Raw genomic sequence first — 14,202 nt, 5'->3', positions numbered from 1 at the left:
CCCCCCATTTTTGCTCCCGGAGACAAGGTATGGCTCTCCGCTAAATATGTCCGCTTTCGTGTCCCCAGCTACAAACTGGGACCACGCTATCTTGGTCCTTTCAAAATCTTGTGCCAAATTAATCCTGTCTCTTACAAACTTCTTCTTCCTCCTTCTCTTCGTATTCCTAATGCCTTTCATGTCTCTCTTCTTAAACCACTCATCATCAACCGTTTCTCTCCCAAACTTGTTTCTCCCACTCCTGTTTCCGGTTCCTCTGACATCTTCTCCGTAAAGGAGATACTGGCCTCCAAGACGGTCAGAGGAAAAAAATTTTTTTGGGTTGATTGGGAGGGCTGTGGTCCTGAAGAGAGATCCTGGGAACCTGAGGACAACATCCTAGACAAAAGTCTGGTCCTCAGGTTCTCAGGCTCCAAGAAGAGGGGGAGACCCAAGGGGGGGGTACTGTTACGCCGAGCGCTCCGGGTCCCCGCTCCTCCCCGGAGCGCTCGCAACATCCTCGCTACTGCAGCGCCCCGGTCGGATCCACTGACCGGGTGCGCTGCGATACCGCCTCCAGCCGGGATGCGATTCGCGATGCGGGTGGCGCCCGCTCGCGATGCGCACCCCGGCTCCCGTACCTGACTCGCTCTCCGTCGGTCCTGTCCCGGCGCGCGCGGCCCCGCTCCCTAGGGTGCGCGCGCGCCGGGTCTCTGCGATTTAAAGGGCTACTGCGCCACTGATTGGCGCAGTTGTTCTAATTAGTGTGTTCACCTGTGCACTCCCTATGTATACCTCACTTCCCCTGCACTCCCTTGCCGGATCTTGTTGCCATTGTGCCAGTGAAAGCGTTTCCTTGTGTGTTCCTAGCCTGTGTTCCAGACCTCCTGCCGTTGCCCCTGACTACGATCCTTGCTGCCTGCCCCGACCTTCTGCTACGTCCGACCTTGCTCTTGTCTACTCCCTTGTACCGCGCCTATCTTCAGCAGTCAGAGAGGTTGAGCCGTTGCTAGTGGATACGACCTGGTTACTACCGCCGCTGCAAGACCATCCCGCTTTGCGGCGGGCTCTGGTGAATACCAGTAGTAACTTAGAACCGGTCCACTAGCACGGTCCACGCCAATCCCTCTCTGGCACAGAGGATCCACCTCCTGCCAGCCGAACCGTGACAACTCTTTCCTTGGTCGGTGGGAGCATAGCAGGGGCATTTTGGGTCCTTTGCCAGTGATAGAAGTGATAGAGATAGTGAGAAGGACATAAACAACCAAATCCCCAGCAGAGGATGCCGTTAGGCCTCCTCTGCAATGGTGCCACCTCTCCCCTCCCCACCTCCAAAATAAAAAATAAAAAACGAAATTGTAATGTGACACTGCTTCAGGGTACGTCCACATATACATAGCTGCTGCGGATTTTATCGCTGCAGAAAATTTGCAGCAGATCTGTTGAAGATTGATTGAAATCAATGGGTAGCAACAAAAGCTGCTGCAGATTTTCAAAGTGTGAACATACTCTTACACTGTATGTGACCTCACCATACACTGAATAAAGTGTACAGGGGAGCCACATATCACTATACACAGTGTACAAGGGGCTCACATATTACTGCTACATGTAGTGTTTACTAAACAGTGTACTGGAGGGTCATATATCACTTTATACAGAATAAGGTGGGGGGGGGGGGGGGTCACATATCTGTGTATACTGTACATTGTGATATCTTATGACATATAGTAGTAACATGTGACACCCAACTTCCCCTGTACACGGTTTAATACAATTTTCGAGCAGAGAAATTCCACTCTGCACACTACAGAATTTCCACCTTGGAAATTTAAATTCCAGACGTACCGAAATCTGCTTGGAAATGCATTGCCGTCTATGGAGACAGCGCATGTCCGGGTGGTCCTGGCACCAACTGATCAGTCAGCGCATGCTCCAGGCGGATATTCCTACGGAATATCCGCCTGGAGCACGTGCTGACTGATCAGTTGGTGGTAGGACCACTAGGACAGTCGCAGGTGAGGGGTGGTTCCGGTGGAGCGGAAGGGCTAACCCACTTAACCCACTCACTCCCACCTTCCTGTATGATATTCTATAAGGTCATATTCCATGATGAAAGACACAATGATGAATGGGTTAACCTGCCTAAAACAGTAGCTGGGTTTTGTCACTTTCCCACTAGGGGTCACTAAAGCCTACCAGCAAACTCTTAAAACCTTCTTCGAATACCATAAAAACAGATCGGCATTTGGAACATATAAATGGCATCTACGTCATAACAGCGAGCCCCATATTAATCTGTCGAAATCTCATGCCGTATATTGTTATTGTTTTAGGGAAAAAATTACTGCCCTCAGTTAGTGACATGAAAGAAGATATCAGAAAAAAGGCCGAAGAGATGCAGAAACGGTAAGTTAACTTATTCTTCAAACCCCTATTTTTGCATTTAAAACTGAAAATTGCTACTATTGGTCCCTGATTAGGAAAAAGTTCCTTAAAGGGGTACTCCGGTGGAAAACTTTTTTTTTTTTTTTATGAACTGGTGTCAGAAAGTTAAACAGATTTAGTAAATTACTTCTATTTAAAAATCCTAATCCTTTCAGTACTTATTAGCAGCTGTATGCTACAGAGGAAATTCTATTATTTTAGATTTTTTTTTTGTCTAGTCCACCGTGCTCTCTGCTGATACCTTTGTCCATTTTAGGAACTGTTCAGAGCAGCATAGGTTTGCTACAGTGGCGTTGCGACCCGGGTGCGGGGGGTGCGGCCCGCACCGGGTGACACCAACCTAATGGGGTGACACCAAGACGCTCCGCAGCACCCACACCCCCTCCCCAGCTACACTGACACCCCTCTATGTGCCCGACCGGCCTCCCATCCGTCAGCACACCCCCCTGTGCTGTGTGTGCGGTGCGCCCGTCCATTAGCAACCCCCCCCCCCCCTTTCAGTGTGCCCGTCCGTCATCACGCCCCCCCCCCATCTCACCTTCACCAGTACTGTGCCCGGCCTCCGCTCCCACGTCTGCGCCGGCCTGACGTCATACCGCATGGCCGCGCAGGGGGACGTCAGTTACGTCACTCGCATTGCGCCCGGTGAGAAGGATCGCTGAGCTGGATGGGTGAGTGTGTATGTCTGTCTCTATCTATGTTTGTGTGTGTGACTCTGTGTGTGTGACTGTGTGTGTTTGTGTGACGCTCTGAGTGTGTGTGTGACTCTGTGTATTTGTGTGACTCTGTGTGTGACTGTGTGTTTGTGTGACTGTGTGTGTGTGTGACTCTGTGTGACTCTGTGTGTGTGTGACTGTGTGACTCTGTGTGTCTGTCTGTGAGTGTGTGTCTCTCTGACTGTGTGTGTTTGTGTGTGTGTCTCTCTGTGTTGTGTTGTATGTGTTTTTTTTTTTTTGTGTGTGTGTGCGTGTCAGTGTGTGGGGAGACTTTGACGCATTGTGGGGAACCTGCAAGGGAACCTGCGGCCTAATGTGGGGAGTCTATGCTACCTAATGTGGGGAGTCTATGCTACCTAATGTGCGGAGTCTATGATACCTAATGTGCGGAGTCTATGATACCTAATGTGCGGAGTCTATGCTACCTAATGTGGGGGGTCTATGCTAGCTAATGTGGGGAATCTGTGCTACCGAATGTGGGGAAACTGATACCTAATGTGGGGAATCTGTGCTCCCTAATATGGGGAAATTGCTACCTAATGTGGGGTAACTGGTACCTACCTAATGTGGGGAAACTGGTACCAAATGTGGGGAATCTATGCTGCCTAATGTGGGGAAAAGATGCTACCTAATGTGGGGAAACTGCTACCTACCCAGCGGCACCTCCATCAGCAGATCCTGATGGTGGATGATGGCGGTGCTCCTGCCAGGAGGATGATCCTGCCGATGGATGATGGGGGTGATACTGCCAGGGGGGATGGCCATTAGCACCCTCATCATCCTTCAGCAACACCCCCCCCCCCAGTAGTAGCACCCCGATCATCCACTAGCAACACCACCAATACCCCCCTCCCGTGGTAATAGCATCAGCTAACGGATGTTAAGGGGTGTTACTGCGGTTGTGGTATTATATTCAGAGGGTGCACTGTATGGCAACGTTATATTCAGAGGGCGCAGTTTGTGGTAGTGTTATATTCGGAGGGTATAGTGGGTGGTAGTATTATATTCAGAGGGCGCAGTTTGTGGTAGTATTATTAGAGATGAGCGAACTTACAGTAAATTCGATTCGTCACGAACTTGTCAGCTCAGCAGTTGATGACTTATCCTGCGTAAATTAATTCAGCCTTCAGGTGCTCCTGTGGGCTGGAAAAGGTGGATACATTCATAGGAAAGATTCTCCTAGGACAATATCCACCTTTTCCAGCCCACGGGAGCACCTGAAAGCTGAACTAATTTATGCAGGAAAAGCCATCAACTGCCGAGCCGAGAAGTTTGTGACGAGTTGAATTTACTGTAGTTTGCTCATCTCTAAGTATTATATTCAGAGGACGCAGTGGGTGGTAGTAATATATTCAGAGTGTACAGTATGTGTTGGTATTATATTCAGAGTGTACAGTATGTGATAGTATTATATTCAGGGGTACAGTATGTGATAGTATTATATTCAGGGGTACAGTATGTGGCAGATTTATATTCAGAGGGTACAGTATATGGTAGTATTATATTCAGAGGGTACAGTATGTGATAGTATTATATTCAGGGGTACAGTATGTGGCAGATTTATATTCAGAGTGTACAGTATGTGTTGGTATTATATTCAGAATGTACAGTGTGTGGTAGTATTATATTCAGACGGTACAGTATGTGGTAGTATTATATTCAGTGGATACGGTGTGTGTATATTCAGAATGTACAGTGTGTGGTAGTATTATATTCAGGGGTACAGTATGTGGCAGATTTATATTCAGGGGTACAGTATGTGGCAGATTTATATTCAGAATGTACAGTATGTGTTGGTATTATATTCAGAATGTACAGTGTGTGGTAGTATTATATTCAGTGGGTATGGTGTATGGAAGGTTTATAATCAAAGAGTATAGTGTATAGTAGTATTATATTTAGAGGATACAGTGTCTGGCAGGTTTATAATAATAATTGTTTTCATATAGAGGATGAGAATGCACTGACATAGTGAGGAGACGTCTGGGCGTCACATTGTGCAGACAGAAGTTTTAGCTGGACCAGGCGGTATGTACCATCTGAATTAGATAAGGGAAGACTGTAGAGAAGACGTCACCTGTAGTCACTGATATCATTGAGTATTCTCCTCACTATAGAGAAGACGTCACCTGTAGTCACTGATATCATTGAGTATTCTCCTCACTATAGAGAAGACGTCACGTGTAGTCACTGATGTCATTGTGTATTCTCCTCACTATAGAGAAGACGTCACCTGTAGTCAGATATCATTGAGTATTCTCCTCACTATAGAGAAGACGTCACCTGTAGTCACTGATATCATTGTGTATTCTCCTCACTATGTCCTATCAGAGCTGTAGTCGCTTGTCAGTTCTACAGTTATGGTCAGTGAAACTACAACTCCCAGCATAACCTCACCACTGCATAAAGGGGTACTCTACTGGAAAACATTTTTTTTAATCAACTGGTGCTACAAAGTTAAACAGATTTGTAAATTACTTCTATTTAAAAATCTTAATCCTTCCAGTACTTATTAGCTGCTGTATAAGCGATTCACAGGAAGTTATTTTCTTTTTTAATTTATTTTCTGTCTGACCACAGTGCTCTGTGCTGACACCTCTGTCCATGTCAAGAACTGTCCATAGTAGGAGCAAATCCCCATAGCAAACCTATCCTGCTCTGGACAGTTCCTGACATGGACAGAGGTGTCAGCAAATAGCACTGTGGTCAGATTGGAAAGAACTACGCAACTTCCTGTGGAGCATACACCAGCTTATAAGTACTGTAAGTATTAAGATTTTAAATTGAAGTAATTTAAAAATCTGTTTAACTTTCTGGCACCAGTTGATATAAAAGTAAATGTTTTCCAGTGGAGTACCCCTTTAAGTAATTCTGGGAGCTGTATATTTCAATGGTGAAAACTTCTTTAACACTTTCCCATTCTGTTGCAACTGGTATATCTGATTATTATACTGGAATTTCTCACAATGCCCTACAACAGTGGTGTCTGTCACAACAAGCTAAAAACTTACTGGGGGGAGGGGGGAGGTATGGGGGTGACACCATTTTCTACCGCACCGGGTGACACCAACCCTAGCAACGCCACTGGTTTGCTATATGGATTTACTGGACAGTTACTGAGGTGTCAGCAGACAAGACAAAAAAAAATTTCAAAAAGAATAGAATTCCCTCTATAGCATACAGCTGCTAATAAGTACTGAAAGGATTAAGATTTTTAAATAGAATAGAATATACATATACAAATCTGTTTAACTTTCTGGCACCAGTTATAAGTAAAAAATATGTTTTCCACCGGAGTACCCCTTTAAAGGAGATGTCCGGCACAGACTTTTTCTATTCCATCCTGCCAGGGCTGCAAAAAAGGACAAAACAAACTTTCACTTACCTCCATATGTTCCCCCGGAGCTCCGCAACAGCTGATCGATCGGTCAGGCTGTTTACTTCATACTTCCTTTAGTCCGGTACGTCACACGGTGCTTCAGCACATCACCGGCTGAGGCGGGACATCTCTGCGGCCGGTGATAGGCTGAAGCGCCATGTGACGTACTGGGCTAAAGGAAGTAGGAAGCAGACAGCCCGGCCAACCGATCAGCTGTTGCGGAGCTCCGAGGGAATGTAAGGGGGTAAGTTTGTTTTGTATTTTTTTGCAGCCCGGGCAGGATAGAAAACGTCTGTGCCGGACATCTCCTTTAAAGGAGGGCTAACCTCTTCCGGTCCAAGGGACACTTTTTTCCCCCACCCATCACAAACTATATATATATATATATATATATAAAAAAGTCTTGAATTCTTGTAGTTCTCACTGTAGCCACTAAGCCTACTAACTGGCAGAGACTTCCTGTTCTGTAGAGGTCACTTCTCAGCAGTCAAGGTTGCATTGAAAGGTGACACCTATATATAGATCACAACATTAAAGGGGTGAGTGGCTGAAAAAAAAAATATTCCCTATCCACGGGATAGGGTATAAGTGTCTCATGGCAGTGGGTCTGACCACTGGTCCCCCCCATGAACTCCTGAATGGGACCCAGCTCTCAGAGAGGAGCGAGTGTTGCAGACAGCATGCTCTCTATTCATTCCAAGAGAAAAAGAGGTACGAGCGGCACTGTGAACAGACTCCAGGTCCTAGTTGTCCGGGTGCTCAGCCGAATCCAAGGGTCCGACCATGACCCTACAGGTATCCATAGATACAAAAATTGGAAAAAACAGCGTCACTCCAGTGTTCCAAAATCAAGTGGTTTTATTTACACATCCATCAATACAAATGCAACGTTTCAACCTTCTCAAGGAGGTCTTAAACATCTGCTTAATAAAGACCTTACTGGGAAGATTGAAACGTTGCATTTATATTGACGGATGTGTAAATAAAACCATTTGATTTTGGAACACTTGAGTGCCACTGTTTTTTCCAATTTTTTTTTTTACCTATGTACATGCTATTCATTCTATATGTGAGCTTCAAAGAGACCTGAGTGCTGTATTCTGGCATCTCCAGCTCTCCCATAGAAATAAATGGAGCGTGTGCCCAATCTGCATCATGTGCTCCTCTCAGAGAGCCAGGTCCTTTTCAGGAGATCGCAGAGGGTCCAACCACGATAGAGAAACCCCTTTGGATAGGGGATGAGTTGTTTTTCAAGGGACCTCCCTTTAACAATAGGTGATGGTCAAAGCTCCTTTTCCTCCCTGCTCAATGCAAAGACCTCTGCACAGGTCACAGAGCATGCCCACCTCACTCCCCCATACAAGTCAATGATTAAACTCTAGACTGCAGGTTCCTATGGTCTATGTGGCCAATGTAAACAATACATCTATATGCTGTTTAACACAGCTCGGGAAAGAAGGCTGCCCTCATAATCATGCACAGAAAATATAATAAAACATATTCTATAATCCAAAAAAAAAAACAGATAAGAAAAACTATTGTCAGCATCTGGTTTAGGTTAGTAAAAAATAAATATCAGAATACATTTTTTTTAAAGGGAATTCTCTGCTCAGATTGAATATCAATAGTATTTGCCATCAACATCTGACAGGTTGGGGAACAATTCTTAACATCTGCTTGAGGCCTTTTTCAATGGATTTGATTTGGTCCAAATCATGTGTGACACTTAGACTGAATCCAACCTCAAAGCTGTTTAAAGAGATATTCTGACAATGAATCTGTATAATAAATTAACATATATTGGTAAAAAAAAAGTTATTTTACTACCTTTCTGCGGTCTTTCATGCTTTCCTTCAGCTTCTGCTGCAAACTGTCTTCTCGGTTCTCTCCATTGCCTCACATCCTATAACGGACTTCCTGTTCCTTTTGTACACTCTAGCTGGAAATTCACCCAACTCTATCCCCCTTTCACTAATCCCTTTTAACTATAACCCTGTCTACTACACCCACAATAACCTTCCTTATAGTTGGAGGGAGATATAGTTGCCTAGAATTGTCAGCTACAGAAAGGCCATTACAGGGATGTACACCAGAGAAAAAGTTAGGCTTCTAAAGACAACAGAGCACATGGTTTACATCAGAAGCATAAGGAAAACATGAAAAAACGCAGAAAAGTAGTATAATAATGTTATTTACCAAATCATGTTAAATCTTAGACAGCTGAAAATAGGTTTCATCGTTGGAAAACCCCTTTGAGGTCAAGTCAGTATAACCCTAGACCTTCTCAGTTAGGGATAGTATGATTAGGGTACCTTACTATAGAGTAACTGTAAGGTCCCCTAACCCTACTAACCTTAACTTACGGTGAAGTTGTAGTTTTAGAGACCATTATCTTAAACTATAATAAAAAGTAGCCAAATTCAGTGATTAATGCAAAACAAATCTCAAACATTTTGGATTCACCAAAATCCAAATATTTTGGGGAAATACAGAATTATTTTGATTCATGCCGTATCAAATCTCTTCTCCCCATTCCTGATCTATGATAATGCATATACATATGTCAGGAGGGGGATCGGTTTTAGAACTGTCAAGGAAGAGTTTCTAAATTGTGAAACTATGCGTCATGTACCATGTACCTTTGTTATTACTATTGTCCTGATTTCTAGTTTTAATAGCTGTATAAATTGTATATCTATATAATTTGTATATTTTCTCTCCTTCTCAGCTATGTCTGCAGTCAGCGGCACACCATACAGGTAGACTACTTGGAATTCATGGATGAACTGGCAGAATTGCTTGGTGTGAAACCCAACTTGTTGAGCCTCTTTCTAACGGATCCTAAGCTTGCCTGGAATGTCTACTTTGGGCCTTGTACACCATATCAGTATCGGCTATCTGGACCTGGGAAGTGGGTTAAAGCTAGGACAGCCATTTTAACTCAATGGGACAGAGCCCTGAAACCAATGAGAACGCGATATGTAGAACCAAGCTCAGGCTTTCCCCTTCTGTCTCTTCTCATCATAGGGCTAGGGATACTTTTGGCAGCAGTGTTCCTATATTAATGATTGATAAAGAAGATGAATTAGTTCTGTACAGACCATCAGATACCTTAGAAATTATCTATTGTCCGTCATAAAGGCTAATGTTTAAGAAAGGGACATTGTGTGTTATTAGTATTATATACACATGAGAAGTATTTTCGGAGTCAGTTGTGTTTCTGTATATACAGGCATTGGCTCTTTTGGCCCCTAGACATCTTATTCCCTATTCAAAGTTTGGGGGATAAGATGTCTAATCGTGGGGACCCCCCCCCCCCGCGCTCTCTGGCCCAGCACTCTTTTCATGACTAAGGGAGAGGGCATGACTGCTGGGGATCCTGCTTTCCTGCTTCCTTATATCTTTAGCATACCCTTAGAAGCAGTAGCAGCACTGAGGACATAATAGAGCAACATTAAGCTGTGGGAATCTAGTACTGGGGTGACATATAGCACTTACTTGATTTTTCTGAAACTTGTCTGTATGTCTCTTCTTCCCTTTTTCTTTACATAGACTTCTATGGGCAGCATGTAACATGTACATCTGTGGAACATTCTACCTCGGGAACTGGTTATAGGGAAAAAAATTGAGGGCTTCAAAACAGGCATAGATGAATTCTTAGGACAAAGCAACATTAATGCATATGTAGAAATATAGAATTCCATCATCTACCCATACCCCTTCCCTTCATCTCCCTCCTCACCTCCTTGGTTGAATTTGATGAACACGTGTCTTGTTTTCTGTACTACCTGTGTAATCTGATCCATCAGTGAATAGAGAGCCTGTCTTAACTCTCAAAATAGATTTTAGAGTGAATGATGAGTTTAGGAGGAAGGGGGTGGAGTCTGACAAGTTGAGAAAAAGGCATTTTTCTGTAATATTTTCTATAATCTATCTTATAAATAGTTTGTTGAAAGGTTAGTGGCAATTTTATGAAAATCAAATAAAAATGTACCGTAGCTCTTAAACTTCATGGGCTCCACTAATAAAATAAATAATAAATATGGGCATGCTGATGGGTCTGGGTGGGCATACCAGTGCCACCACTCAGGGTCCCTATGAGTGAGGCCACAAATTGTGTAAAAAAATAATAAAGTTTTCCGTTGTCTATTAGAAAGAGACTTTGTCAACAATCGCCTTGATCCACAGATCACTAGTGGACTGAGATAGTGAGATTGGCGCACCAATGAGGGATCTTATAGAGATCTAAACTTTGTGTTTTATAATTTTAATAACATATTAAATGTAAATCCTCCACCATAATGTTATGATATAGTTTAATATAAAAAAAAATTGTATTCTTATTAAAAAACACAATACTTTAATGGACTGGATCATAGATATACTTGTGAAACAATAAAGTTTTTCTATTTTCAGAAGAGGTGTGTGTGTGTGTGTTTAATGGATTCATATAGTGTATAAGATATTTTATTATTAGATCTTTAGTCCCTTTTTTTTTTTTTAAAAGAATATTTATAAAAAAAGAAAAAAAAAAGAATTTTATAACCAAGCATTGTGGACTTTTTCATATGATGGATCTATCTTGTACAACGATTATAGACTTTCTGTACTTCTGTCTACATCACACGAAGCTCACCATCATATGCTATTGTATTGTATAATAATATAGTTCAGATTTACTCACCAAAATCTCTTCTTTCCATGAGTCTGTAGGCAGCACAGGCAACATATGGGTTAACGTATTCATTCCTACTACCAGGCAGAAGAAACAAAAACAACTAATTAGTAAGCTAATTCAATCAACCAATTAAACCATAGAAGAACACGCCCCCAGAGGATAAATAACCCCCAATAACTAGGCACACTGTGTTTAAATGCAGCAATAATATTTTGGTAAGGGAGGGCCCCAGTGCTGCCTACGGACTCATGGAAAGAAGAGATTTCGGTGAGTAAATCTGAACTTTCCATATCATCCTACCCTAGCACAGGATACATATGGGATGAAAAGCAATGTTTAACAGGGAGGGTTTCTGCAGCAGCCACTTCCAGCACTCTCCTGCCAAAGGACACCTCTTTATTGGTGACCACATCCACTTTGTAGTGATGCTGCCTGACAGATCTGGCCCCCTGATACTTGCGCTAGAGCAGCCCATTACTCATAGACAGAAAGCAACACTGAGACACAGTAGCACACCAAAGTGTAATTAATTATACAATCTTTAATGCACAAAATCCTATATATAAACAATAAGCATATAAATGGAAGGCATATTAAAAACTATTAAAAGAGTGGCCCACAATTGCCAAAGTACAACTGAAGAGAGAGGTCATGAACCTTCTCCCCTAGAGAATGGCACGGCCCTTACACAAATATGTATGTGTACAACTTTAACCACTTAGGGACCCAGGGTGTACAGGTACGCTCTGACGCCCTGATACTTAAGGACCCAGGGCGTACCTGTATGCCCGTGGGAATTTCGGTCCCTTGCACGTGCCGAGCGGGGACCAGACCGGGATGCCTGCTGAAATCATTCAGCAGGCATCCCGTGACAACGGCCAGGGGGGTCACCCCCCCATGTCGTAGATCTTCTCAGATTGCCGATGAATTCACATGGCAATTTGCGGCAATTTTGATCATATGGGTCACGTGTGACCCGAGGACCCGGAGTTAGATAGTGATCGGCGGTGTAGTATACACTGCTTATCACCTCCTGTAGGCGGGGGGAGGTGGCAATCCCATCACCTCCCCAGAAGCACTGCTATTGGTTGGATGATCAATAGCAGACGGCAGAGGAGGGGTTAATGACCCCTTCTCACAGCTCTGCTTGCCCACCGACTTCAGCCAGCGTGCAGAGCTGAGAGAAAGAGCCAGGGACCCGCCCTCTGCCAAGATCTATTCCCCTCAGGGCTGAAGAAGTGCCTCTAGTGCAGGGTGAGTTTGTGTGCCGGGACAGGTGGGAGTAAAAAAAAAAAGGTAAAAATAAAAAAAATCCCCCCCCCTGACCCCCTAATATGTTGTCTGAAATGCGCAGCGCTCTCTCTCCACCTTAGCAGGGTGCCCATTTGAGGCAACAGGTTAGGGATGGCCACACACATCACATTCCCAGAATGATGATTCAGAGCATAGGGTTTGGGGTGGGCATATTTTTAGTTTTGGCTATGCTCTGGGTCATCATTCTGGGAAAATAACCTATTTTATAATTTTACATCCCACTGTACCCAACTTTAGTAATTTAACCTATGTAATGCTCCTTGAGGGGGGGGGGGGGGGTTCCACTGTTCTTGCTCCATAGGCGGCTATGTAAATGCTCAAGGCCCCTGACTGCGCTCCTGCTCTTCCGAGACCTGGTATGCACCCGCAGAGCTGTTTTTATCCAAATATGAGGTGTGTCCTTACTCCAAAGAAATGTATTTACAAATGGTGGGGGGCATATTCTCCTGTTACCACTTATGAAAAAGGAAAATTTGGGGTAACCCCAGCATTTTAGTGTAAAAAATTACATTTTTCCTTTTCCCATCCCACTTTAATGAACATTTATCAAACACCTGTGGGGTGTTAAGACTCATTGTACCCCTTGTTATCTGAGGGGTGTAGTTACCAAAATAGTATGCCATGTGTTTTTTTTTTTTGCTGTTCTGGAACCATACGGGCTTCGTAAATGCGATATGCCCCCCCCCCCCCATTTCAGCAAAATTTGCAAATGTGTCTCCTCCTCTTTTCAGCATTGTAGTGTGCCCGCAGTGCGCTTGACATCCACACATGGGGTATTTTCCATACTCAGAAGAGATGGGGTTACAAATTTTGGGGGGCATTTTCTCCTATTACCCCTTGTAAAAATGTAAGATTTGGGGCTAAACATGCATTTTAGTGAAAAAAAAAATCATTTACACATCCAACAAAAAGTCGTCAAACACCTGGGGGGTGCTAAGGCTCACTGTACCCCTTGCTACATTACTTGAGGGGTTTAGTTTCCAAAATAGCATGCCATGTGTTTTTTTTTTTTTTTTTTTGCTGTTCTGGCACCATAGGGTCTTCCTAAATGTGACATGCCCCCCAAAAACCATTTCAGAAAAACTCACTCTCCAAAATCCCATTGTCGCCCCTTCCCTTCTGAGCCCTCTAGTGCACCCAGAGAACACTTTACATCCGCAAATCAGATATTTCCTTATTCAAGAGAAATTGGGTTACAAAAATGCCCGGGTCCTTAAGGTGAAAATGGGCTGGGTCCTTAAGGGGTTAATAATCCAGTCAGTGATATAAGTATATCAGTAATTGATAACAGATATGAGTGTCCAATTCAATTCCCATTAGGTGTAAAGTGACAAGTACTATCAAAATCACAATAATTGCACATATCCCTCAATGATAATAAACATAGACAAATACTCCCCCCAATGTGTGCTACAGTACCAGGAAGGTTTCTCAGAACACAATAATACTTGCAGGTAATACACCATGAAGCAGAGGCAAGCGTCTCAGACTGGAGATAATTGTAAAGTTAATACTGGCACTAAGGACGGGGCCACAGAGGACCCCACGTGTTCTGTCGCCGATTGGCAACTTCCTCAGGGGTGTTGTGGAAGTTGCCAAGTTGGCAGGTGCCATTCTCTAGGGGAGGGAGTTCATGGCCCCTCTCCTGAGTTGTGCTTTGGCCCTTGTGGGCCACTCTTTTAATTGCT

At 43.8% G+C, this 14,202-nt stretch overlaps 1 protein-coding gene across 2 annotated transcripts in view; it reads left to right on the top strand.

Moving 5' to 3' along the window:
• Nucleotides 1-10,940, top strand: part of LOC130275390 (flavin-containing monooxygenase 5-like) — a 48,856-nt gene extending 37,916 nt beyond the window's left edge. For both annotated transcript variants that reach the window (XM_056523284.1, XM_056523282.1), the window contains exons 8-9: nt 2,316-2,388; nt 9,251-10,940. In XM_056523284.1, coding sequence (XP_056379259.1) covers nt 2,316-2,388; nt 9,251-9,587 — 410 coding nt within the window. In that variant the 3' untranslated portion in view covers nt 9,588-10,940. The remainder of the gene's footprint in view (nt 1-2,315; nt 2,389-9,250) is intronic.
• Nucleotides 10,941-14,202: the final 3,262 nt, after the last annotated feature.

Source organism: Hyla sarda, chromosome 6 (genome assembly GCF_029499605.1).
Source record: "Hyla sarda isolate aHylSar1 chromosome 6, aHylSar1.hap1, whole genome shotgun sequence".
NCBI lineage: Eukaryota > Metazoa > Chordata > Amphibia > Anura > Hylidae > Hyla > Hyla sarda.
Note: the sequence above shows the minus strand (reverse complement) of the source record. Positions and strands in the feature narration are given on the sequence as shown.